The 27,760-nt window shown below is 41.5% G+C and overlaps 1 protein-coding gene across 6 annotated transcripts in view; it reads left to right on the top strand.

Moving 5' to 3' along the window:
* LOC134351653 (proline-rich protein 5-like) overlaps nucleotides 1-27,760 on the top strand; it is a 139,294-nt gene that overhangs the window by 65,007 nt on the left and 46,527 nt on the right. For all 6 annotated transcript variants that reach the window (XM_063058103.1, XM_063058104.1, XM_063058105.1 and 3 more), the window contains 3 exons: nucleotides 5,236-5,293; nucleotides 7,136-7,227; nucleotides 24,567-24,707. In XM_063058103.1, coding sequence (XP_062914173.1) covers nucleotides 5,236-5,293; nucleotides 7,136-7,227; nucleotides 24,567-24,707 — 291 coding nt within the window. The remainder of the gene's footprint in view (nucleotides 1-5,235; nucleotides 5,294-7,135; nucleotides 7,228-24,566; nucleotides 24,708-27,760) is intronic.

Raw genomic sequence — 27,760 nt, 5'->3', positions numbered from 1 at the left:
TTCTGGAGCAGATTGTGGTTGAGCCCAACAGGGAAAAGGCAATTCTAGATTGGGTGTTGTGATAATGAACCAGATTTGATTAGTGAACTTCAGGTAAAAAAACATTAGAAGGCAGTGATTATAATATGATAGAATTCACCCTGCAGTTGGAGAGGGCGAAGATGAAGTCAGATGTATCAGTGTTACAATGGAGCAAAGGGAATTGCAGAGGCATGAGAGGAGAGCTGTCCAACGTTAATTGGAAGGGGACGCTAGCAAGGATGACAGCAGAACGCCAATGGCTGGAGTGCCTGGGAGCAATTCGGATAGATCCCAAATAAGCTGTGGTATTCTAAAGGAAGAATGACACAAGGGAAATCAAAAACTATAAAAGCGAAAGAAATGGCATTACAATATCACAAAAATTGGTTGGAAATTGGAGGAAATTGGGAAGCTTTTAAAAACTAACAGAAGGCAACTAAAAAGCCATAAAGAGATAAAAGTTGAAATACGAACGTAATCTAGCCTCTAACATAAAAGAGGATACAAAAAAAATTTCAGATATATAAATTGAAAAAAGGTGACTTGAGTGGATATTGGACCATTGGAAAATGATGCTGGAGAGTCAAAGAAATGGTGGACAAACTGAGTAAGTATTTTGAGTCATTCTTCACTGTGGAAGACACTAACAGAATGCCAGAAATATGAGAGTGTCGGGGCAGAAGTGAGTAATGTTGTTATTACTAAGGAGAAGGTGCTTGGGAAACTGAAAAGTCTGAAGGTAGATAGGTCACCTGGACCAGATGGACTACACCTCAGGGTTTTGAAACAGGTAGCTGAAGAGATTATGGAGGCATTCAAGAATCACTAGATTCTGGAGTGGTTTCCCAAAGTCTGGAAAATTGCAAATTTCATGCCACTGTTTAAGAAGGGAGGGAGGCAGAAGAAAGGAAATTATGTACTGGTTATCTTGACTTAAGTGGTTGAAGAAATGTTAGAGTCTATTATTATGGATGATGTTTCAGAGTACTTGGAAGCACATGATAAAGTAGCACGATTTTCTGAAGGGGAAATCTTGCCTGACATATATGTTGGAATTCTTTTGAAGGAAAAACAGGCAGGACAGACAAAGGAGAGTCAGTAGATGTTGATATTTATATTTTCGGAAGGCCTTTGACAAGGTGCCCCCATGACGCTACTTAACAAGATGAGAGCCCATGGTATAACAGGAAAGGTACTAGCATGAATAGAAGATTGGCTGACCTAGCAGGAGGCAAAAAATCAGAATAAAGTGGCCTTTTCTGGGTGGCTGCCGGAGACTACTGTGTGCTGCAGGGGTCAGTGTTGAGACCACTCAATTCATATCATATGTAAATGAATTGGATGAAGGAATTGATGGTTTTGTGGACAAGTCTGCATACGATACAAAGACAGGTGGAGGGGCAGTTACTGTTGAGGAAACGGTGTGTCTGCAAAAGGACAGACAGATTGAGAGAATGGGTAAAGCAGTGGCAGATGGAATCTAGTATAGGGAAATGCACAGTCATGCACTTTGATAGACAGAATAAAGGCATGGGCCATTTTCTAAATGGGGAGAAAATTCAACAATCAGAGGTAGAAAAGGGACTTGGGAGTCCTCATGCAGGATTCCCTAACGGTTAATTTGCGGGTTGAGTCGGTAGTAAGGAAGGCAAATGCAATGTTAGCATTCATTTCGCGAGGACAAGAATATAAAAGCAAGGGTGTAATGCTGAGGCTTTATAAGGCATTGGGTAAAATACATTTGGAATGTTGTGAGCAGTTCTGAGCCCTTTAAGAAACGGTATGCTGGCATTGGAGAGTCCAGGGGAGGCTCATGAGAATGATCCCAGGAAAGGGTTAATGTGTGAAGAGCATTTGATGGCATAGGGCCTGTACTCACTGAAGTTTAGAAGAATAAGGTGGGGGGGGTGGTTTCTCATTGAAACCTATCGAATATTGAAGGGCCTAGATGGAGCAGATGTGGAGAGGATGTTTCCTATAGGGCCAGAGGGCACAGCATCGGAAATAATGAATGTCCATTTAATACAGGGAGTGAGGAAAAACTTCTTCATCCAGAGGGTGGTGAATCTGTTGAGTTCATTGTGACAGACAGCTGAGCAGGCCAAGTTATTAGGTATATTTAAGGTGGATGTCAGTAGGTTCTTGATTAATCAGAGTGTCAAAGGTTATGGGAAGAAGGCAGAAAAATGGGCATTGAGATGGATAATAAATCAGCCCTGGTGGAATGATGGAGCAGACCTGATGGGCCAAATGGCCTGATTATTCTCCGTTACATATGGAAGTAAACGGTAAGACAGTTCAGAACTTTTTTCCACTGCGGTTTCAAGCATTCTGGCTTAGAGGTACCAGAAACGGCCAGGAGTGAAAATGAAAAGATTTCACTACTTTGACAGGTTAGGAACTATGAAGAATTTGAACATATTGAGAATCATCTTGAATGTTACAATGAAAATGAAGATTTGGAGGATGCAATTGTCGAAAGCATTGTATGAAGGCAGTCTATTATCTGTACTAGCTGCTGTGCTGATTTTGTTCATTTACAGTCAATCAAAGGAACACAGCAGTGTACAGATACACTGGATGAGTTCCTCTGCCGATAACAATTATAACCTAATACATAGTTTTATAGTATTGTAGTAGTATTGGGATAGTGTTTTAATTAGTTCTGTACTTCATTTAAATACATAATTTGTTACTCAGTTAAATGGTAGTTTGTCTTTTTTATCCCTTTTTAACTATTTCCATGAAACTTCGGCTAATTGGGACAGCCGCTTAATTAGGCCAAAATGTACTTGTCCCGATGTGTCACAATTAACTACAATCCACTGTATTCTTCTTTCTCATCTGCTTTGGAGCTTTTGCAAGCATGACCTTTGATTCTTTGCTCCCACTTGATTTCTTGTGCTCATCATTTATTAGATTAATGATACACAAATCTTTTATGGGGAGAATTAGTTTGGCAAACCTAAGTCACTTCTGATGGCCACTAAATTTAACCTTCAGAATTGCTTAGATATAACAACTAAAAAGTATAGCTGTTCCCGAAGGCTTCAAGTTTGTATGTTTCCAATGTATGCTGCTGGTAAATGATACTAGGTGCAAGCGATGAACAATATAAAAATACTAAGGAAAATTATCCATGAATTTAAAAACTACAGGAGCATCTTTTGAATTGCTTTTAAAGTAGGGCAGTGGAACTTTCTCAGCTGGCTGTCAACAATGCAGAAGTTTAAGTCTAACACTAGGAAATTGCTGACTCAGAGTTAACCAGGATTTAGCTAAATTGCAGAATGCCCTTCCTCCACCCTGAATCGTAGGCTTACCTAACAGAAGAACAGCAGAGTGCAATTTCTTTCTGATAAGGTTCCTGAAATGAGAATGTTGTTCCAAGAAGGGTTTTTATCTTTATAAACATGTTAACAACCTTTCTCAGTTTCTGGGGCAGATAATAATCGGCAATCTCTGTAAAGTATACCCATGATTACTGATAGGGAAGAGTTGCGTCAGTCAAAAGCAGCACAGATGTTTCACTGATTAGTTTGTGCTTCGTTATCTCCATCTTGCGGGTTCAGTACTTCCACCAAAAGTGTAATATATATGCTGTAGCTAAATGTTAATACTTCACATTTTTTTCTTCTTCAGTCTTCTGCAACTGAAAAGAAGATTTTTTCCTCTCTCTAGAATGGAACATGCTAACAGTTATTTCCAGTTTATTTTGTATCAATGGAAGTTTGTGCTGGAACTTCTCCTGGGCCCACCTCCTTCGAGAGTACGGCTGGGGGTCTTGAGCCATGTTGTCCAGGCATTTGGTGCCCCTGGTCAGCATGGAATTCCAGTGTTGTGCTGGACTGTGGGGAAGAGAGAAAACTCCTCTCATTCTACTACAGTGACCAGCCCCACGTCAGGTGTCTTACAAACTGCTCCTCTGTGAGTTTTTAATTCACCCACCCTTCTAAACTCATCAACCACCCACCCTTCCCAGTAGGATCAGCTGATATGAATCCATTTACCCAAATTCCAACATCACAATTAGAGCAAATACTGGCACTGTTTAATCGGAAACAAGGAACAGGAGATTGAAAGATAGTAATAATAATCACTCTTGATGGTGTCTGATTGAGTTTCCCTGGCATCAGCACCACAATGGTTCTATTTACTATCCATCACATCCATAAACAGTAGGGAGAAGTACTGTATTATGGCCTGCTTCAACAGCAGTTGCTTTATTTGCATGTCTTTTACTGAGCAATCCCAGATTAATCCCATATTGATTCTGTACCTTCATGTGACTTTTTTAAGCAGTCCAATCTGAAATTTTTATTGCTTAAGTTAAAATGTTCCTCCAGCCTGTGGCACGATTGTGAACCTCTGACATTATTGTCATTTAGCTGACTTGCTAACTGTTCATATGAAAATGGTCCACACTGTGGCAGCATCAAAGACTTCTAAAGGTTAATATTCTGCTGACAACTAATTTTTGTCTTCTTTCTTATTCTGAGAATATTAAATGCTAAACTGCCACATGTTCTACCTGAAATAGAAGCACCACATCTCAGAACAACTCAGTGTTTCAGTAGTTGGGAGGAGTGACCTATAGAATGAAAAGGCACAGCAAGGTTTATTCCTGTAAATATATTTTTAGACTGTTTTGTAATTATCTGCTAAATAGATCCAGCAAGATCTACTTAACTATTTGCTGATAAACCCTCTTTTTTTTCATGCAGAGCATTATAGTTGTCTTCGCTCTGAAACTTCTACAAACCCATTGTAATTTGAATTCTTCACAAAGCTTGCTTTATTTGAATTCTACCTAGCTCTTCACTGACACAATAGAGTGAATAAATCTCTCCTAAGCAAAGATTCTATTTTAGAAGCTTTAATTAGAAAATATCCCCGTATACAACCCGATTAAAAGTGTGCTTTGCTCCTGATAAAGCTGTCCCTTTAATAATCTGATCAGCATTCTTAGTATTGTCTGTTTAAAGCAAGTGCTACAGCTTTGTAACTCTGAAACATTAATTACAGTGGAAAAGGAATTTTGCTTTTACCCTTAATGATTGTCATTAGTGCCCTTATTTACATACAGGGTATTTAATCCTGATTCTGGACTTTAAAATCAATGTTTACATGTTTGTACTTTCCAAGTTGAATGCAGGAATCAGAATGGTCATTAATGTGTTGAATATCGACTTTTGTTTTCCTTTCCACCTGTAGAATCAACTGCTGACTAAAGGCATGGTGATTTTGAGGGACAAAATACGATTTTATGAAGGTAAGGAAGCAGTTTTGTGAGTGTCAGTGTAATTCAATGCAAATCATGAATCGTGCATATTCTGTTTGAGAGAACTGGTAGTAACCATGTGGAAGGATTGGTTGAGATCTTCTCCAGAATGTGCCTCCTCAATACAATATAATTGCCATTTCTGTGACTGTGTTAAGTGACAGGTTTATTTAAAATTGTAAACTCTTCAGTGCCAGTGATGTCTTTTTAAATTGCTGACGTATATTTTTCAAAAATAAATTGTTTAAATTTTAATTAAAGTCCTGCGCGATGTATGACACTTTACAGACATTTTTTCCAAAGACAACCGACCTACAAATTTGAAGAAAACACTTATTACCACATCTCTTTCTCAGAGAGACAGACAGACAGACACACACACAGACACACACCCCCGTCCAAACTAGATTTCCATCTTATTTGCAAATCAGGTAACGTCATAACATGAACAGATATTTAAGGCAGTTTGATGGTTGGTTTCTGATGCTGATTTAAGTATCTAATTGGATAAGCATATTAATCTTGTTTCTCCAGTTGAGTTTGCTGACGTACATTGCAACTCTAAGATCCAAAGGTGATGTATTGGTTATAGTCCCCTCTGTAGCAACTGTTAATGGCATCCTATCATTGATTGGCTAGTTTGAACATGAGCAGTGTGGATTAGCTCTCACATTTCTAGTTTTACTCCTCCTTCATTCTTCACTTACAAGTTGTTTGATGAGAGAGTCCTTGACCTATCACTAGGGGGGGTGAGTTGAAATTTATGCCCATTCCATGACAGGCTGCCTAAACAAGTGAGTATTTAAAATGAAGGCCAGATGCAAAGTGCACCAGGATGAAAAGAGAGAGTTTCCTTATTGGATTATATTTTCTGCCTGATAATATTTTGTGAGAATATCCTGATAATTCTTTGACATAATTCCCCCTTCGGACACTTATCAATTTGAAATTGGGTTTGAGGACTGTACGTGTGTGTTGGGAGGAACGTATGGGTCTTGTTTTACAGTTGTTGCTTTGTCACTTGGTGTGTTCTGTTTTTTTTTGTTTTCTGTGTTGTTCATTTGAGCATGCTGTGTTGGTGCCAGAATGTGTGGTAATACTTGTGGGATGCCACAAACACATCCCTTTTTTGTTGTTTGTTAATGCAAATGATGCATTTCACAGTATGTTTCGATGCACAAATAAATCTGAATCTGAAACATTTTTATACTATGCTGAATGATCCCCCTTACAAAAAAATTAAAATTACGTTGGTACCAAAAAGTTAAGATGAAGTAAGGCAAGAATATAACTGAACACCCATGAAAATGTCACTTGTAAACAGGGGCTGGCTAGCATAATTGTAGCTATTAATGCAGAATAGTGTCGTGTAGTGCATGGCACGGTGTTGCTGCAGGTAGTGCAGCTGTCTCTCAGCTCCCAAAATTTATTTTCAGTCCCCAACCAGATGCTGTCTGGGTGGAGTTTGCATGTCTTCCTTTGAGCACCCAGAATTCCCCAGGTCTTCCCATTTCCTCTCACATCCCAAAAACATACTGGTTGGTAGATCAGTCATCACAGTTCACTCCTCATGCAGGTGGGAGATTTGTGGCTGTTAATACGCGAGAGAATAGGTTACCAGGAAATAAGGTAGGGGAGTGGGGTCGATGGGGATCCTTGGATAACCCTCATAGACTCAGTGGGCTGAATAACCATTTCCCACATAATCAAAAAAAGACAGCATAAAAAATGGAAAATATAGTAATTGTTAACTATGATTAAAATCAACTGTTTCAATCTGTTGTATGATTACAGGCCTTCCTTTCTCATAAAATATGCATTTATTTTATATAGGACAGAAATTACTCGACACAGTGGCTGAAATTTGGGACTTTTTCTTTTGTGACATTCTTCCTATGCTCCAGGCAATATTTTACCCTGTCCAGGTAGGCTGTTTGTGTATCATCTCAATGAAACAACCTTCCCTCCTGTTCTCTTTTCCAGTGCAGTGGTGTGTTTTTGTATATTGAGATTAAGGAATGCTTTTCTCTGAAAAAGAAAGATGATACCGTGTTTCTTTTCTAATGCTGATCGACATTATATTTGAACATACTGATCACACTCAGCAACTAACAGCATAACTCTGTGAAAAACAAAACCAAAATGCAATTAACAGAATCCCTAGTAACAGATGTTTTGCTTCATACCACATTAAGCATGTCACCACTGTGGCAAATGAATAATTTGATGTCATTGAGAATAAGCGATGCAAAATTGTACTGTTTAGAAATTGCATTTATAGAGAATGAAGAGAACTCTTGTCAGGATTCACTTTAGACTGGCAGCATCTCAGGTCAATAGGCTGTTTCAAAACATAAAATGAACATCACTTGTGACAACAGGAAATAGTTATTTTAATATTTATAATGCTGATGCAACATTACTTTATAACAGCGATTGTAGTTGAAGTTTTACCTACCATCTGTTAATTTAGTATTCAGTGCTTCCATGTTCATTTGCATATTTTTCCAAGTCCATCAAGTATTGGTATTTGTTTTCTTCCACTTACCTCCATGTTACAGATTTCTTTTCTTTGGAAAGTGAGTTTTAATTCATTCTTGGCACTTTCTCCAGAAAGAATGGCAGAGTCTAACATTCACGAGCTTACACCGTGCTGATAAATAGATCTGATGTTTATGTGTCATCTGTCCCCATCAAGACACCTCTTGCCAAATCAGTTACCTATTTATATAAGATCACAAGAGAAAAGGAGCAAGTCTAGGGTCCTCAAGCCCATCCCATGATTGGGGCTGACCTGCCCCAGGCCTTATCTCCACAGCCAGTTTCCCATAAACCTCAATTCCTTAATTTTTTTCCAAATATATATCATCTTCCTAATTAAATATTCCAAATAATCTAGCCTCCATAACCCTCTGGCATGTAGAGAATTCCTGAGATTTACCTGAATCTGCCAGGTGTTGTTCCTCTGTACCTCAGTTTTAAATAGCCACCTTAATCTTGTAACTAAGTGTCTTTGTTGAAGATTTGGTCACTACTGGAAACCTCTAGGCATCAATCCTCTCTCATCTCCAAGATCAGCGCTCATCCTCCCAAATTCAATTAGACTAGATCAGGCCAGTCAGATCCAATTAGACTACCATTCCATCCCAGGAGTTAGCCTGTCCTGGGTAGATATTTGTGAACATGCAACTTAGTGACACAGACTTTGTTTAGCAGCTATTAAGTTGCTAAAGCCAATGAAGTAGATCCCAACTTTGTACAGTAGTGCACTGAAAGTTGGGATGGTTTTAAACAATTTGCTTGCTTTAATCTATCACACGGTACCTATAATGTTTACGTATACAAGGGTTCCCAACCTGGGGTCTACAGAACCCTCGGTTCATGGTCTGGGTCCATGGCATAAAAAGGGTTGGGAACCTCTGTGTAACTGGAGCAATCAATTACTCCTAGCAGACAAGAGAAACTCTGCGGATGCTGGAAATCCAAGCCACACACACACAATGCTGGAGGAACTCAGCACACGCGAAGTGCAGCTTTCCTGGGCACGACAGTGAGAATAAGTTTTGGAGAGCATTATTACTTTGCAAGTAAAGATCTGCCCTATTAACTTGATTGCTGCAGAATATTTTCCAAGAAGTAGCATATAGTGCTCAATATTCTTAGGCCAATAACTTAATTGACTGCGCTAAGTTGAATCACCCACTCACAACAGCACTGTCACATTAATATGTCAGTTCTTTTTACACCTATCATGAGCAAAGAGCATCCTTTTTCCAGGGATCAGTGGAATAGGGTGTTCGACTCCTTGGTTACATGATCACAAACTCCATTACACACAGCTATTTTTGGGTTTTTATTCCACTTGTTTTGCATTAGCAATCCCTGCAGTTTACAAATCCCATTGAACCTATAATTACTCCCTTCATAGTATTTGCATTCCGTTAAATTTAGGCATGGGGTCTAATATTTTCTACATTCAAGGGGAAGAAAAAGCATGAAAAACTAAATTGTATAACAAAAGAGTAGAAAAGTGCATCTACAATTATATCTTATTTCCTGGAAACTTTTCACTGGTTCAAATTCAAAGTGCAGTTGTTTCCTTTGCACTGAAACAACCACTGCCACTCATGGAGTAGCAAGATCCCACAAAAACAATGAGATGAATTACTAGATAATTTGTTTCTGGTGAAGAAGCACTATTGTCAAGGATATAGGGAGTAGTCCCATTTCCTCAAAGTATTATAAGGTCCATTTGGGTACTTCACTGTTCATTGTCTCATTTTGGATATCTCCTCTGAAAGAAGAACAAGGACTGGTTCAATGAAAACAACCAGGAGATCCAAGAATTGCTGGCGAGGAAGAGATCTGCCCACCAGGCGCACCTTGCTCAGCCATCTTGTCCTGATAAGAAAGCAGCCTTTCGCCTTGTATGCAGCAACCTCCAGCGCAAGTTTCGAGAGATTCAGAATGTGTGGTGGACCAACCTCGCAAAGAGAGCTCAGCTTTGTGCAGACACCGGTGACTACAGAGGGTTTTATGAAGCCCTGAGAGCGGTGTACGGCCCATCGCACCAGGTCCGGAGTCCCTTGCGCAGTGCAGACGGTCAGGCGCTCTTCACAGTCAAGGCATCCATCCCGAACTGGTGGTCGGAACATTTCCAGACTCTCCAGTGCCAACCACATGGTCCAAGACTCAGCAATTCACCGCATCCCACAACAGCCAGAGAAAACAGAACTGGACAAGATTCCAACCCTAGAAGAGACAGTCAAGGCCATAGAGCAGCTGAAAAGTGGTAAGGCAGCGGGAGTTGATGGAATCCCACCTGAGATTTGGAAGTATGGGGGCCCAGTGTTACACACCAAACTCCACGAGTTCTTTGTCTGCTGCTAGGAACAAGGTAAACCATCACAGGACCTCCGTGACACAGTCATCATCGCCCTGTATAGGAACAAGGGGGAAAAGTCTGACTGCTCCAACTACCAAGGGATAACTCTTCTCTCTATCGCAGGAAAAATCCTCACAAGAGTACTCCTGAACAGATCAGTGCCCATCATTGCAGAAGAACACCTCCCAGAGAGCCAGTGTGGCTTCAGAGCCAACAGGAGTACCACCAACATGGTATTTAGAAACCATAGAAAAACTACAGCACAGAAATAGGCCTTTTGGCCCTTCTTGGCTGTGCTGAACCATTTTCTGCCTAGTCCCACTGACCTGCACACGGACCATATCCCTCCATACACCTCCTATCCATGTAAAAAAAGAACCCACATTTACCACCTCGTCTGGCAGCTCATTCCACACTCCCACCACTCTCTTTGTGAAGAAGCCCCCGCCCCCAATGTTCCCTTTAAACTTTTCCCCCCTCACCCTTAACCCATGTCCTCTGGTTTTTTTCTTCCCTTGCCTCAGTGGAAAAAGCCTGCTTGCATTCACTCTATCTATACCCATCATAATTTTTTATACCTCTATCAAATCTCTCCTCATTCTTCTACGCTCCAGGGAATAAAGTCCTAACCTATTCAATCTTTCTCTGTAACTCAGTTTCTCAAGTCCCGGCAACATCCTTGTAAACCTTTTCCGCACTCTTTTAACCTTATTAATATCCTTCCTGTAATTTGGTGACCAAAACTGAACACAATACTCCAGATTCGGCCTCACCAATGCCTTATACAACCTCATCATAACGTTCCAGCTCTTATACTCAATACTTTGATTAATAAAGGCCAATGTACCAAAACCTCTCTTTACAACCCTATCTACCTGTGACGCCACTTTTAGGGAATTTTGTATCTGTATTCCCAGATCCCTTTGTTCTACTGCACTCCTCAGTACCTTACCATTAACCCTGTATGTTCTACCTTGGTTTGTCCTTCCAAAGTGCAATACCTCACAGTTGTCTGTATTAAACTCCATCTGCCATTTTTCAGCCCATTTTTCCAGCTGGTCCAAATCCCTCTGCAAGCTTTGAAAACCTTCCTCACTGTCCACTACACCTCCAGTCTTTGTATCATCAGCAAATTTGCTGATCCAATTTACCGCATTATCATCCAGATCATTGATATAGATGACAAATAACAATGGACCCAGCAGTGATCCCTGTGGCACACCACTAGTCACAGGCCTCCACTCTGAGAAGCAATCCTCTATTACCACTCTTTGGCTTCTTCCATTGAGCCAATGTCTAATCCAATTTACCACCTTTCCATGTATACCTAGCGACTGAATTTTCCTAACTAACCTCCCATGCGGGACCTTGTCAAAGGCCTTACTGAAGTCCATGTAGACAATATCCACTGCCTTCCCTTCATCCACTTTCCTGGTAACCTCCTCGAAAAACTCCTATAGATTGGTCAAACCACACACAAAGCCATGTTGACTCTCCCTAATAAGTCTCTGTCTATCCAAATGCTTGTAGATTCTGTCTCTTAGTACTCCCTCCAATAACTTACCCACTACCGACGTCAAACTTACCGGCCTATAATTTCCCGGATTACTTTCCGATCCTTTTTTAAACAGCGGAACAACATGAGCCATTCTCCAGATCCTCCGGCACCTCACCCATAGACACTGACATTTTAAATATATCTGCCAGGGCCCCTGCAATTTCAAAACTAGTCTCCTTCAAGGTCCGAAGGAATACCCTGTCAGGTCCTGGAGATTTATCCACTTTAACTTGCCTCAAGATAGCAAGCACCTCCTCCTTTTCAATCTACACAGTTTCCATTATCTCACTACTTGTTTCCCTTAATTCCATAGACTTCATGCCAGTTTCCTTAGTAAATACAGACGCAAAAAAAAACATTTAAGATCTCCCCCATTTCTTTTGGTTCCGCACATAGCCGACTACTCTGAACTTCAAGAGGACCAATTTATCCCTAACAATCCTTTTACTCTTAATATACCTGTAAAAGCTCTTTGGATTATCCTTCACTTTGACTGCCAAGGCAACCTCATGTCTTCTTTTAGCCCTCCTGATTTCCTTCTTAAGTATTTTCTTGCACTTTTTATACTCCTCAAGCACCTTATTTACTCCCTGTTTCCTATACATGTCATACAACTCTCTCTTCTTTATCAGAGTTGCAATATCCCTTGAGAACCAAGGTTCCTTATTCCTATTCACTTTGACTTTAATCCTGATAGGAACATACAAACTCTACACTCTCAAAATTTCTCTTTTGAAGGTTTCCCACCTACCGATCACATCCTGGCCAGAGAACAACCTGTCCCAATCCACACTTTTTAGATCCTTTCTCATTTCTTCAAATTTGGCTTTCTTCCAGTTTAGAACCTCAACCCTAGGACCAGATCTATCTTTATCCATGATCAAGTTGAAACTAATGGTGTTATGATCACTGGAACCAAAGTGCTCCCCTACACACATTTCTGTCACTTGTCCTAACTCATTTCCTAGTACTTTATACTCTACTGTCGCCAAACAATTAGTACTGGAACGTACAATCATCACAGCAATATTTGAATCTTGGCTTCACAGTCACCGGATTACAAATATTAAATATTAAAAATAGTTAAAATTAGTAAATATTAAAAATTTAAATTATAAATCACAAATAGAAAACAGAAAAATGGGAAGTAAGGTAGTGCAAAATAACTGAGAGGCAGGTCCGGATATTTGGAGGGTACGGCCCAAATCCGGGTCAGGATCCGTTCAGCAGTCTTATCACAGTTGGAAAGAAGCTGTTCTCACTGGCCGTACGAGATCTAATAGGAGATCTAATATTGTATCCCCTCTAGTTGGTACCTCTATATATTGATTTAAAAAACTTGCCTGAACACATTTTACAAACTCTAACCCACCTAGACCCCTAACAGTATGGGAGTTCCAATCAATACGTGGAAAATTAAAATCCCCTACCACCACAACTTTATGTTTCCTGCAGTTGCCTGCTATCTCTCTGCAGATTTGCTCCTTCAATTGTCGCTGACTATTGGGTGGTCTATAATACAACCCCACTAATGTGGCCATACCTTTCCTGTTTCTCAGCTCCACCCATAAGGACTCAGTAGACAAGCCCTCTGATCTGTCAGGCCTGAGCACTGCTGTAACATTTTCCCTGACAAGCAATGCCACTCCCCCACCTTTCATTCCTCTGCCTCTATCACATCTGAAACATCGGAACCCTGGAATATTAAGCTGCCAGTCCTGCCCCTCCTGTAGCCAAGTTTCACTAATTGCTATAACGTCATAATTCCACGTGTCAATCCACGCCCTCAACTCATCTGCCTTCCCTGCAATACTCCTAGCATTGAAATATATACACCTCAGAAGATTTTTACCACCACTCACAACCTTTCTATTTGCTGCTTTGCTTGAACTTCGAACATCATTTATTTTCACCCAGCCTCACTGTCAGCTCTGGCACTCTGGTTTCCATCCCCCTGCAAATCTAATTTAAAGCCTCCCCAATAGCACTAACAAACCTCCCTGAAAGGATATTGGTCCCCTTGTAGTTCAAGTGTAACCCGTCTCTCTTGTACAGGTGCCACCTGCCCCAGAAGAGGTCCCAATGATCCTGAAATCTGAAACCCTGCCCCCTACACCAGTTCCTCAGCCACTTGTTCCTCCTCCAGAGCATCCTATTCCTACCCTTACTGGCACGTAGCACAGGTAACAATCCTGAGATTACCACCCTCGAGGTCCTGCTTTTCAACTTCCTACCAAGCTCTCTATACTCACTCACCAGGACCTCCTCACTCTTCCTTGCTATGTCATTGGTACCGATGTGCACCATGACATCTGGCTGATCACCCTCCCACTTCGGAATGTCATGAAAGCGATCAGAGACATCCTTGACCCTGGCACCTGGGAGGCAACAAACCATCCTGGATTCTCTGTCACGACCACAGAACCTCCTATCTGCACCTCTAACTATCGAGTCCCCTATCACTAACTCTCTCCTCTTTTTCCGCCCTCCCTTCTGCACTGCAGAACCAGACTCAGTGCCAGAGATCTGGCTGCTGCAGCTTGTCCCAGGTAAGTCATCCCCCCCCAACAGTATCCAATGCGGTATACTTGTTGAGGGGAATGGCCACAGGGGAACCCTGCTCTGCCTGCCCTTTCCTCTTCCCTCGCCTGACAGTGACCCAATTTCCTGTCCTCTGCTCCTTTGGTGTAACTACCTCCCTGTAGCTACTATCTATAATCTCCTCATTCTCCTGAATGATCCGGAGGTCATCCAGCTCCTGCTCCAGTTCCCTAACGTGGTTTGTCAGGAACTGCAGCTGGATGCACTTCTTGCAGGTGTCGTTGTCAGGGACACCGGAGGTCTCCCTGACTTCCCACATCCTGCAAGAAGAGCATTCCAACATCCTGCCTGGCATTCTCTCTACTCTAAACAATCTGGACAAAAAACTTACCAGAACCTATCCTGGCCCCTGCCTCAGGCCAAGTCATGGGGAGTGGGGATATCTCCCCTGAAAATGCCTTAATTCTTCAGTATTATAGCGGATTCTCAGCTTAGATTGTACTCCAGTTCTCAGGCAGCTCTAAGAGAAATGTAGGGAACAGAACAAGGGATTGTACGTGACATTTGTTGACTCTACCAAAGCGTTCGACACTGTGAGCAGGGAAGGTCTGTGGCAAATCATGGAACAACTGGGAGGTCCCCCAAATTTCCTCAGCATGGTCATCCAGCTACATGAAGATCAATGTGGCCAAGTCAGACACAACGACGACCTCTCAGAACCCTTCCCAATAGGCAACGGAATAAAGCAAGGCTGTGTCCTTGCGCTGACTCTCTTCACCGTCTTCTTCAGCATGATGCTCGAAAGGGCCACAGAAGACCTTGATGTTGAGGACGGTGTCTACATCCGATACCGCACCGATGGCAACCTTTTCAACCTGAGGCGACTACAGTCCCACACCAAGACACTGGAGCAACTCATCCGAGAGCTACTCTTCGCCGATGACGCTGCCCTTGTTGCCCACAAAAAGACAGCCCTGCAGCATATAACATCCTGCTTCACAGAGGCTGCTGAGCTCTTCGGACCGGAAGTCAGCTTGAAGAAGACAGAAGTTCTCCATCAGCCTGCAGTTCAGGAAGATTACCACCCTCCCCACATCACCATCGCTGAGGTAGAGCTGAAGACAGTCCACCAGTTCAGCTACCTGGGGTGCACCATCTCATCAGAAGCCGAGATCGACAAAGAGATTGATAACAGACTGGCAAAGGCAAACAGCGCATTCGGCAGGCTGTACAAAAGAGTCTGGAACAACAGACCATTGTACTGACCTCCCTCCTGTACGGCTCCGAGTCGTGGGTCACCTACCGTCACCACCTACGACTCCTTGAGCGTTTCCACCAGCGCTGCCTCTGCACCATCCTCAACATCCACTGGAGTGACTTTGTCACCAACATCTAAGTCCTCGAACAGGCAGAGGTCACCAGCATCGAGGCCATGCTGCTGAAGATGCAGCTGCGCTGGGCAGAGCACGTCTCCAGGATGGAGGATCATCGCCTGTCCAAGATTGTGCTGTATGACGAACTCTCCACTGGCCACCGTGACAGAGGGGCACCGAAGAAGAGGTACAAGGACTCTTTGAAGAAATCCCTTGGTGCTTGTCACATTGACCATCGCCAGTGGTCTAATCTAGCCTCCGATCGCGAGGCCTGGCAATGCACCATTCACCAGTCTGTCTCCTCCTTCGAGAACGCATGCAGGGCTGGAATTGAGGACAAAAAGAGAAGGAGGAAGAACCATGACACGGCAGCTCCAAACCCAGAACAGAATTTTCCTTGCAGCTGCTGTGGCTGGACCCGCCTGTCCCGTATTGGCCTCATCAGCCATCAGCGTGCCTGCAGCAGACGTGGGCAGCCCCCTTCCTAAATCTTCGTTCGCAAAGCCAAACCATGGTGGGGAGGGATATCTCCACTGAAAATGCCTTAATTCTTCAGTATTATAGTGGACTCTCAGCTTAGATTGTACTCCAGTCTTGTTGTACAACTTGGAAGTTTCAACTTTCTCTTCTAAGTCTGAGTGTTCCCCGTGGAGCCGAGCTGGCATCGTTGGTTATTGGCTGCAGATACATTTCTCTCAGTAGCTTATTTAAAGTGCTAAGATTGATTTGATACCAGGTCTTTGTCATGGCCTAAATGGCCCTGACAGATTGCTTAGTTCCCAGTCCCTGAGGTATGCTTACTTCCTCATAGAAGATGATAAATCTCAGGGCTTTTATAGTTGCTTTGAAAGACAATTTTTTTTTGCCTTTGCAGGAAATTAAGATACCTGAGACCCTAGACTGCAAGGGAGGGCGAGAGGATACCTGTTCTAAACATTGGAACATGTTTGGAGAGTGTTGCCAAGCCCAAAGTATGAGTGCAATGAAAATTAGTTGACTGCGGGGTCCGATTAATGAGGTTTATAATGAAAGAAGGAGTTGGATGCACGGATCTTATTTCTGCCATTTGCTAACTAGCTCTGTTAAAATGAGGATCTGTGTTCAGTTCATGAAAGAATTTACTAAATGTTGGATAATTGATGCCTTTGAGCAACATTTCCTTATGTGTAAGTGCTTGCCATTCTTAAGGCAGGTATGTGGGCCATTTTCATTTTGGTTCTATTATTTAAAAAAAACATTTAGTACCCTTCCAACCAGAGTACTAAATAGGTTATTGATTTAGCAGTGTGAGCTCTGTGGTGGCTAAGACTCAAAAGAAGCAGCTTGGCTTCTATATTTTTGTTTCCGTATTCATTTTATATTTTCATTTTATTAGAAAATCTAATTTTTATCCTGCAGTAATCATGAAAGAGCTTGTGAGAGGAATGGTATGTTGTTGGTAGGATGTACCAGGCTAGACAAGAGGTCTGGGTGATCAAGGCTGGCAGAAGTACAGAAGAGGCTGTTATTTTCATTTGCATTTCCTTTCTGCATTTTTGCTCTTACCACACAAAGGCAATCTTGTATCTAAACTGAGGAGTAAATTTGTTGTCTTGTCAATGAATTGCTAGGGTAACATGGCTTCCCTCTGGAGAATTCACTAGATTTTCATTCCACTGATCTTAATTTCGCTTCCCCGTTCCCCTATTTTCCAACCAGTCATGGACTGTTATTAATCAAATACATGTAAAGACTGCACCTCAAACAGTAAAGTAACAAATTGGTAAAGCCAAATATTGCTGTGCTTTCAATGCAATTAATCAAGTATACTATTTAAACATTTCTCTTACTCTCATCCATCAGCACACCACTTAACTATATCTTTAGTTCAAAAACAATATCATGAGATTGAAGTAAACGGAAATGAATTTGAGCAGCTGTGCATAGAATTTACAACAAATTGACTTTGGTTTTGTATTTATTACTGTTGGTGGTCCTTCAGTGTCAGCTGTAGAAGATGGATTCATCTCTGCCGCCATGATACATAAACATTTTAGGCAAGGATTTGCCCCTGTATTAAAGTCATCTTGATCAAATCAATTTATGAATGCATGCTTTGATTCCAGCAATAGATGACTGTCAGTGTTCTGTTGATGAACTGGTTGGAGATGTCCTTTGGCCTTTGTTTCTTTAACCCAGGTAATTCTGGAATGTAGCCACTGTGAAATATGGAAACATTCAATTTAAAGGTCAAAACTTTTGTGCACATGATTATGCTTGGTTATCATTTCTGCTGGGTTTTGATTGACAGCCTGCACAAGAGTTCAGCTAAGTAGTTTACCAGGTCCTCCGAATGTCCTTGAGTTTTTGATATTGAGTACTATCGTTGCAGTTGTTGTCATTGTGTGGGTTTTGTCTTTTGTATGTCATGTATTCACTTATTACTTGCCCAGATGAAAGAATTTGAGAATTTGCTGCCATATGCTTATACTTTATATGCGACCTTGGTTAAAGGTGTGTGGCATGTGGCCAAGTGGTTAAGGCGTTCGTCTAGTAATCTGAAGGTTGCTAGTTCGAACTTCAGCTGTGGCAGCATGTTTGCGTCTTTGAGCAAGGCACTTAACCACACATTGCTCTCGTGTCTGTGCGAGGAGTGGCACCCCACACAGACTTCCAATCTGCACCTTGTAAGGCATGAAAATGCCCAACGCAGGCCTCTCATGGTCTGAATCAACGTTCCCTCCCCTCCCTCCTCCCCTTCCCTTGGTTAAAGGGAAATGCTATAGAAATCCCTCGTCCAAAAAGAAACTATAGATACTGGAAGTAGCCGGCAGGAGGGGATCTAGTAACATTTCAGGTTGAAATGATTAATGGATTATTCTCCATAATTTCAGCCCCCTCAGAGTGATGCCACCACTAGATATCCCATCCCTCTTTTCCTCTTCCAGAATTCCAAAGGGGCCATTATCTTCATGTTTCCCCAGATTATCCTTCTGTGTAGACTTCTGTCTGGTTCTATTCTCATGTCATCTGTAATTGTAAGAAATGCAGCATCTACCCATTTATCTTTCCTCTTTCTACTTTGCAAGCAGCCAAGCACTCCTTCCAGGTGAAGGAGCAATTCACTTCCAATTTAACACTCGCAATGTAGTGGTCTCAACACTAGAAAAAAAACTGAACGCAGATTAGATGACAACTTTGTAGAACAGCTCTGATCAGTCCACAGTCTTGAACCTCATCTGATACTTTAACTCTCCATCCAAACTCTCACTTCTGACCTCTGGCTTTGACTTGCTTTACTTCTCTGAAAAAAAAAGCCCAATGTAAGCTCAAGAAGCAAAGTGTTATCTTCTACCTAGACATGATACAGCTCTTGAAATGCAATATTGAGTTTGTCCATTACAGTTAACCAGACCAGTGTTTGTGTTAGAACTGCCAGGTTCTGGAATAAGAGCAGGGTTTTCTGGGAGTGGTCGGTGGGTCAGACAGTGTGGCAGAGGTGTGGATTGCCTTTAGGGTTGAGGCTGTAATGGCAATAGATTGCTGGCCGGGAACAATAGCTCTGTTTCTGTCTTTGTGGATGCTACCTGAAGGACTTAGCATTTCCGTCAATCCCTGCTTTCAGCGTTCATTTTCTTCAGTTTGCTGTTTTTCAGATACTGACCAGTTCCAACATACCTCAGTTTTTCTCTGTACAGACCTTCCAGACTTTCCCAGAATTCTCCTTTGTTTCAAATATTCAGTGTTTGTTATGTTCTGCATCTCACTTTTCCAGCAAATATTTTTTTTCTTTCCTCTTGTCCCACTATTTAAACGACCTCCGGATAGACGAAATCGGAAACCTTTCCTAGTCATTATTAATTCATATCAGCTGTTTTGTGTTGGTCTCCATCCTATCACCAGCATTTCCCTTTCTCTGCAAGTTTAAACACAACTGCTTTCTGAATTTTGTGATATTACTTATGCATTGATCATTTACACCTTCAAATCATTAACTCCCTTTAAACCTGCGACCTTGACAAATATTTCCATGACGAGAAAGTCCAGATCTAAAACATTTTTGTGACACATACTTCATGCATTGAAAGGGCCAGAAGTCAGAGGGCAGATTTAATCCTCAGTCTAGACCTGCTGCAAAAATTCAGACTGATGTAAGGATGCCTGAATCCTGCTATTCCCAGGTTGCAGTTGTGCTGTGAAGTTTTTAGATTATGAGGACACTCAGTCCTCGTTTATTGTCATCTAGAAATGCATGCATTAAGAAATGATACAATGTTCCTCCAGAGTGATATCACAAAAAAAAAGGACAAACCAAAGACTAACACTGACAAGGCCACATAATCATAACATATAGTTACAGCAGTGCAAAGCAATACCATAATTTGATAAAGAGCAGACCATGGGCACGGTAAAAAAAAGTCTCAAAGTTCCGATCAACTCCCGATAGTCTCCGATAGCAGGTGGCAGAAGGGAGAAACTCTCCCTGCCATAAACCTCCAGGCGCCAACAACTGCCAATGCGTTGGAAGCACCCAACCACAGCCGACGAGTCCGTCCGAAAACTTCAAGCCTCTGACCGGCCCTCCGACACCGAGCACCATCTCTGCCGAGCGCTTCGACCCCACCCCGGCTGCTGAACAACAAGCAAAGCCGAGGACTCGGGGCCTTCTCCTCCGGAGATTCTGGATCACACAGTAGCAGCAGCAGTGAAAAAGGCATTTCAGAAGTTTCTCCAGATGTTCCTCCGTTCTCTCACGTCTGTCTCCATCAAATCAGGATTGTACACGGCACCCTACTTGACAGATAACAGATATCATTCACCGGAGTGGCCACTGTACACTGCGTCACGCCGCCATCTTCTCCTCCTCCTGAGAGTTAGGTTCTGAACCTCACTGTTGCAAAGCTGTGTTTTGTAGTGCACCCAGGAGATCTTTGGGGTACCTTGTGTGGATTTTGTGCAAAGTGTTCCTTTCAAGCCTTAGAGAATGTTCTTCAGAGGTCCAGATGATGGATGTATTATCAGCCACTATTGTATGCTGGTTCTGTCTATAAAGGTTTGCTGCTGCACAAATCACTGAACATGTCACTAGTTACACCCTGTCTAGCAGAAGATGACCTGTTTATGCCAACTATTTCCTGTTGATCTACCAATCTATGCTGATAAAACTATCAGCTACGCAGTGAATTTTTATTCCCTGATAACCTTTGCTGTGGCACTAAAGGCATTCACAGATGGGAGAAAATGCAAAGAAGTATTTAATGTGTGATATTTGAGAGAGAAGCATTTCCTAGTGGGAAGAGTATAGTTCTAGAATTGTAACCTCTTTTGAATACTGTAGCTTCTGTCACAAAAGCAGGAAGTACTGTAGCTTCTCAGAGGTCTGCCAGTGCCTGTAGAGAGAAACATGGTAAACATTTCAGGTCAGTATCCATTTCTCCAAATTTGTGTTTATTTTTTAAAAATCATCATTTTCTGATGGTAGGTCATTGACCTGAAGTGTTAATTTTGTTTCTATCTTTAGACGTTACCTAACTTGTGGGCATTTCCAATACTTGCTGCTTCTAGTAATAATTTGCAGAATTTGCTTTTTTGTGCTTTTGGTAATTCATTAATTCCAGTAGAGTTCGTGCGACACTATTACAGCTTAGGGTGTCAATGTTTGGAGTTCAATTCAGATGTCTTCTGTAAAGAAGTTTGCACATTCTTCCTGTGTGCCCATGTGTTTCCTCTGGAAGGAAAAATTACTGGAGAAAATTCGTTAAACCTTTGATTAGGGATAGTCAGTATGGCCTTGTGAGGAGTATGCCATGCTCACAAGCCTGACTGGATTCTTTGAGGATGTGACAAAGCACTTTGATGAAAGTAAACAGTGGATGTGGTGTATATGGATTTTAGTAAGGTCCTTGACAAGGTTCCCTATGGTAGGCTCATTCAGAAAGTCAGGAGACATGGGAAATGGGGAAACTTGGCTTTGTGGATTCAGAATTGGCTTGCCCATTGAAAGCAGAGGGTAGTTGTAGATGGGGCATTCTGTGACTGGAAGTTGGTGACCAGTGGTATTCAGTGGGGATCTGTTCTAGGACCTCTGCTCTTTGTGATTTTTATAAATGACTTGGACGAGTTAATGGAAGGATGAGTTGATAAGTTTGCAGATGACATGAAGCTTGGTGGAGTTGTGGACGGTGTAGTGGTGTAGTGTATTGTAGTTGTAGGTTACAACAGGATATTAGGGCTACGTCCACATTAGACCAAATAATTTTGAAAACGCCGGTTTTGCGTAAAAACAATAGGCATCCACACCAGGTGTTTTTGAAAATACCTCCGTCCACACTAAAACAGGTATTTGTGTGAATCTCCTCCTACTGGGCATGCGCAGGACACATCTACAGGAAACAAGTGAAGAGGAAACGGTGTACTTCGTGCGCGTTTGTCCAGTTACAGACTAGAAAAACTTCAAAGGAAATTGCGAAACGACGGACAGCTGTTAGCTCGCGCAGAAGGACTTAAAACTAAAAAAATCAAATACTGGAGCTTAAGGAGGCAACCGACAGGGAGTTCACGGACAGTATGACCCGGCTGACAACGAACATTGAAAAACTGACTAACTCTGTTGCAGAGGAATTTGCAATGATGAGGAATATGATGGCTCCCCCCCCCCACCCCAGTACTTTTCACCACCACAAACCAGCCTCACAGACACTACAATAGCTACACATACGGACACACAGACCCCCCGGGTGGCCCCACCAACATCTTCCCCACTCCCACAGAGGGGTCACCCTGGAAACATTTCCTACAGCCATAGTCTCTTCACTGATGAAAGGGACGACAGCTACAACTAAATGCAATAAGGCTTGTTACTGGGCAAAAGTGAAATTTGCTGTTACTTCATTTGTTAGCCTTTACTTTTGCCATGTCTTTCTATATTATTTTGCTGTATTTAACATGTGCAATAAAATGAGTTACTGGGCAAAAGTGATTTTATTTTTACCTGAGTAAAAGTGAAACTTACAATTCTCCTTTTTTGGCCTTAACATTTTCACGTCTATGCCATACATAAGCTACTACTTAAAAATAACATTTTGGAAGTAGTGACAATTGCATCTATTGAATGTTTGCACAAGCAATGCATTAATAAAGCACCTCGTTAAATGTATAAAACATGTCTGCATCGGTGTTATCTTGTATTTCCATACAATGTTACATTAGGCTGTTACACATCTATTGTCAGATATTGTTGTTGTGGTGTTGGAGGTTGCGTTCAAGAAAATAATGAAATGCCGGGCTGCCGCCACCATCTGTTCTGGCACATCACGACAGCGTTTTTAAAAAGTTCCGGTTACCCCGTACACACACCACCACCCAACCGGCATTTTCAGATTTAAACACTCTGGAGAGCGTTTTAGAGAAGCTCCATCTTTGGGGGAGGAAAACGCCGTTTCAGTGTGGACAGAGGGTCAAAACGAAAAGAAAAAGCTTCGGATACGGATTTATCCGGTCTAGTGTGGACGTAGCCTAAGATGCAAAGCTGGGCTGAGAAGTGGCAGATGGAGTTCAACCTGGAAAAGTGTGAAGTGATTCACTTTGGAAGGTCGAATTTGGAGTGTTGATTCTTAGCAGTATAGAGAAGCAGGGGGATCTTGGGGTCTATGTCCATTGATCCCTCAAAGTTGTCACACATGTTGGTAGGGTTGTTCATGGTGTATGGTGTGCTGGCCTTCTTTAAACGGGTGATTGAGTTTAAGAGCCATGAGGTAATAATGTAGTTGTAAAAAAAAACAGCCTGGTTAGACCACACTTGGAGTATTGTGCTCAGTTCTGGTTGCCTTATAAGAATAATACTGAAGCTTTAGAGAGGGTATAGAGGAGATTTACCAGGATACTGCCTAGATTAGAGAGCATGTCTAATCTACATTGAATGAGCTAGGACTTTTCCCTTTGGAGTGAAGAAGGATGAGGCGACTTGTTAGAAGTGTACAAGATGATAAGGGGCATAGATAGAGTGGTTAGCCAGAGACTTTTTTCCCCAGAGTGGAAATGGCTAATGTGATGGGGCATAATTTTAAGGTGACTGGAGGAAAGTATAGGGGGGATGTCAGAGGTATTTTTTTTTTACACAGAAAGTGGTGGGTGCATGGAACACCCTGCCAGGGTGGTGGTAGAAGCTGATATATTAGGGGCATTTAAGAAACTCTTAGATAAGCACATGGATAATAGACAAATAGAGGGTTATGTGGGCAGGAAGGATTAGATTGATCTTTAGACAAGGTTATAAGATTAGCATAGCACTGTGGGCTGAAGGGCCTAACTGTGCTGTAGTGTTCAATATTCTATGATTAAAAATTAGAAATCTGACTCACTTTTTAAAAATGCTATTCCCTCTGCCTGTTAAATTATGCAGTGTGATTGATGTACACATTAAAAAAGATGTTTTAAGAGATGGGTAGCTCGGAGCTTACTGAAAATGATAGTTTATATGAGTTGCATCATTTCCCTTGGTGAAGTATGTTTCACAACAGTGTAGATTTGCTGCATGAATACACTATGTTTGTGCCATGCAGTAATTACCAGGGACTTGGCCCACAGTGTGGGTTTAGTATATATTTGAGTACTATACAGCACTGTATGTATCCAGGAAGTAGCAGATCGCATGCTCCGTTTTCTTCTCAAAATATGCCGTTTAACTCTTCGTAATGTTGCAATCCCCATTGTTGATTTCAATGTTGAGGTTGAAGTGCATTTTGAGAAGACTTTTTTTTGACCATATCGTTGGGGTGTGGGCAGAATACTTGATTGCATTGCACATTTCATTGTATGAATCAGGAATAAATGTTCGTTTTGATTCAGTAAGGCTTGCCCTTGTATTTTAATATAAAATTGCTCCATCTAATTAATTTTCCCTTTTTTTTAAAATCACTTATTTCACAGGGGAAGGAGCCCACCGTCCGGCAAATAGCTCTGCTGCATTTCAGGAATGTAATAACACTAAATGTGAAACTGGAAGATGCTCTGTCACGCCCACGTGCAAGGGTCCCACCTTCAATCATTCAGATGCTGCTTATATTACAGGTAGGCCGTAAGCTACATGAAAGGGAATGGGGGCAACATATTGTCAGAGTCTCTTATCTGATCTCAGTTAACTCTCTGCACATTAACATGTGGTTCAGGCTGCCATGAACAATCTTTTTTTTAAACTATGGATGTGGTGAAAGTGTAAGGTCTAATGGAGCCAGTACACAGAATGTTTTAAATTAAAAGCAAATCCAGGTCTAGCATAATGTGAAACAGCATTAGCTTTGTAAAAATTGCATATAATTTAAACAAGCTTCTAAGCAAACATCCTCTTCAATTTATTTTTGTCATTTAATGCTCTGTTACAAATCTCTGTGTAAAATTACCTCATTATATCTAATCTAATTAGAGAAACACTGTAACTGAAATATTAAATCATCACTGTGGCTTAAAACTGTTGAAATGGAGTTTGACTGTCGGGATTAATGCTGCTAAAACACCTCTGTATAGCATTCTAGTAACTTTTATTCTAGGAATTAATTAAACCAGAAGAGCAAAATGCACTAGACAAGTGACCCCACTGAGATTTATCGTGACCTCATTTACTGAGGTAATCAAAAAGACAGCCTAGCAATGACAGTCAATTTGGGACACATACTAATGTATGTTGACGAGCAGGACCACCCAGTGAGATGCCCCTTCTCATCAATGTTTTTTAAAAATGAAAAAAAATAGTAGGGATAATAGAAATCCGAAATAGATGGTCCTGGAAATACCCAGCATGGGGATGATGAATTGCTATTTCAAACTTTTAGCAGAACTGGAAAGTGTCAGATATCCTTAGCTCCCAGAAAGAAAGGGAAACTGGAACAAAGGGAGATGATGAACTATGAGCACACAGCAGAAGTTTAAAGTGTTGGATTTTTTTTTAAGTGCAAATCCATGTTGCTGCTAATATATATTTTAAAGTAAATTCTTGTAAAGGAAATTATGATTAATAGCTATGTCTGACTCTCTTAGGTTCTAAACTTTGATTTTGGGAGCAAAATGGGTTCATTCCAAATTTCAAGTTCTATTGGTTTGATGATTCTGTTGTATATTATCAATAGATCAGGACATGATTTGAGTATAACAATAAGCAGTTAATGAAGAACTAATAATGTGAGCATCTTGACAAGTCTGTTTATGTGAATAGATTATTTTGTTTTTTTTGTATATGTAGTTATCTAGAGGCAGTAGATACAGAAAATTTAAAAAATTGGAGCACTCGTTTTACATAATCAGTTATTCAGTTTTACCTCAGACATTTCCAGGTCAGCCGGAACACTGTCATATTCAGGATGATGACTCTTATTCTCTGTTCTAACAGCGTGTTTTGATCATAACCTCAGGACCGTCTCCTGGTTCATCAATATGACAGTTCTGTTTTGCTCATCTGAACCTCTGAGATTGTCATTTTATATTGCAGCATACATCCTGAGAATTAGGCTTAGACTGCCCAAAATTATTTCATCTTGAATTCATCCGGCTTTAAAGGATGCATTTCATTGGCCTGGTTTGGTCTTAGATCCAGTTCCAAAGGTGAAGGGCTGTGTGTTCATTCTGGTTACCAGTGATCTCCCTTTGAGCCTGTTTTCAAATCGTTACACGTAGTATGTTGATATGAATAAATATCCCTGGTGGAATATTCTCAGCATTTCTTCTGCTTTGCTGGCAAGGGTAAAAACCTGATGCTACCCAAAGGAACTCACTCGTCAGTTCCAGTCACCATTCTGAGATCATTGCACATTGAGCCTACTTATTCATTGCGATTTATAACACTCCCAAACACGAATGAATTCTACCGTGCAATTAATGCTTCAATGCCTGAAAAAAATTAGCATCTAGCCTTTAAGATGTTTCTCACCTCTTGGTAAAAGGTATCTGAAATGATAAACATCATTTGCTGTTTATAACCCTGTTACGCTGGCATGGATGGCTGGTCTAGTCTGAATGCAGGGCTTCAGTGTTCTAGGGCTCCCTCTGTTCTTGTGCCTCGGCTTCTACCAGGCCTGTGATTATTGTAAAACCCGAATACAGAGGAAGAGCCCAGCCTTCTCCACACGTGTTGCATTGTACATAATGAATAGCTGTGTTAACCCTTCCATAAATACCACAAGCCCTTGAAAAAATGATTTGCTCAGTTTTGTTTTGCTTTCAGTTCGCAATATGATCTTTGGGAAATATTGTTAGAACTGAGAGTCAGTGGTATTACAGGGTAAGCCTTTTGCTTAAGTATGATTTTTGAAGGGTGGGGTAAATTAAAACCTGCAGTGTTTGGGTTGTGTCAGTAATTGTTACAAGCTTTCACATGACCTACACAGACAAAAAGAAAACAACGATGGTAAGGTAATTTCCCATCCCCTCATAGTCAGACTTGTCTTCTTGCTTAACGATGGTCATGACTACCTAACTCTGAGAACCCCTGTTATAGCCACATTCTAGATGTGGCCAGTCAGATTGTAAACTTCAAACAAGGGAAAATCTATAGTTGCCTGGCCTGTTGAGTTCCTCCAGCATCTTGTGTGTGTTAGTCAGACTGTGAACTCCACACTTTTGAGTTGGGCGTATGGCCTTCTCAACATTTTGCCAACCAAGGCTGGCCCAAAGATGTTAGATCATAAGATATATGAGCAGAATTAGGCTTTACGGCCCATAACACCAGTCTCCTGCCTATGCTTTGTAACCATTAACCCCCGTACCAATCAAGAACCTACTAATCCCAGCCTTAATTACACTTAATGACTGAGTCTCAACAGTCCTCTGTGGCAATGAATTCTAGATTCACTGTCCTCTGGCTGAAGAAATTTCTCCTCATCTCAGTTGTTTGGATTAAAGGGGTGGCCATTATGCATTGTTCTTGATACTCTGATAAAACAGAGTCTGTTTTGTCAAGCAGGGCTCCAAATGTTTTGTTAAGAGAAGGATCCAATTGGATTTAGCCTTCCACACTCCTTCCTTGCCAATCATACTTTGCCAGAGTAGTCGCTTTGATGTAGAGGCCTTCTCAGAATGATCAGTTTGTCTCCCTCTGGAAAGTGAACAAAGATGTTGCCCCCAAGTTTGATGCC

This window comes from Mobula hypostoma, chromosome 9, assembly GCF_963921235.1.
Source record: "Mobula hypostoma chromosome 9, sMobHyp1.1, whole genome shotgun sequence".
In the NCBI taxonomy this organism is placed as follows: domain Eukaryota; kingdom Metazoa; phylum Chordata; class Chondrichthyes; order Myliobatiformes; family Myliobatidae; genus Mobula; species Mobula hypostoma.
Note: the sequence above shows the minus strand (reverse complement) of the source record. Positions and strands in the feature narration are given on the sequence as shown.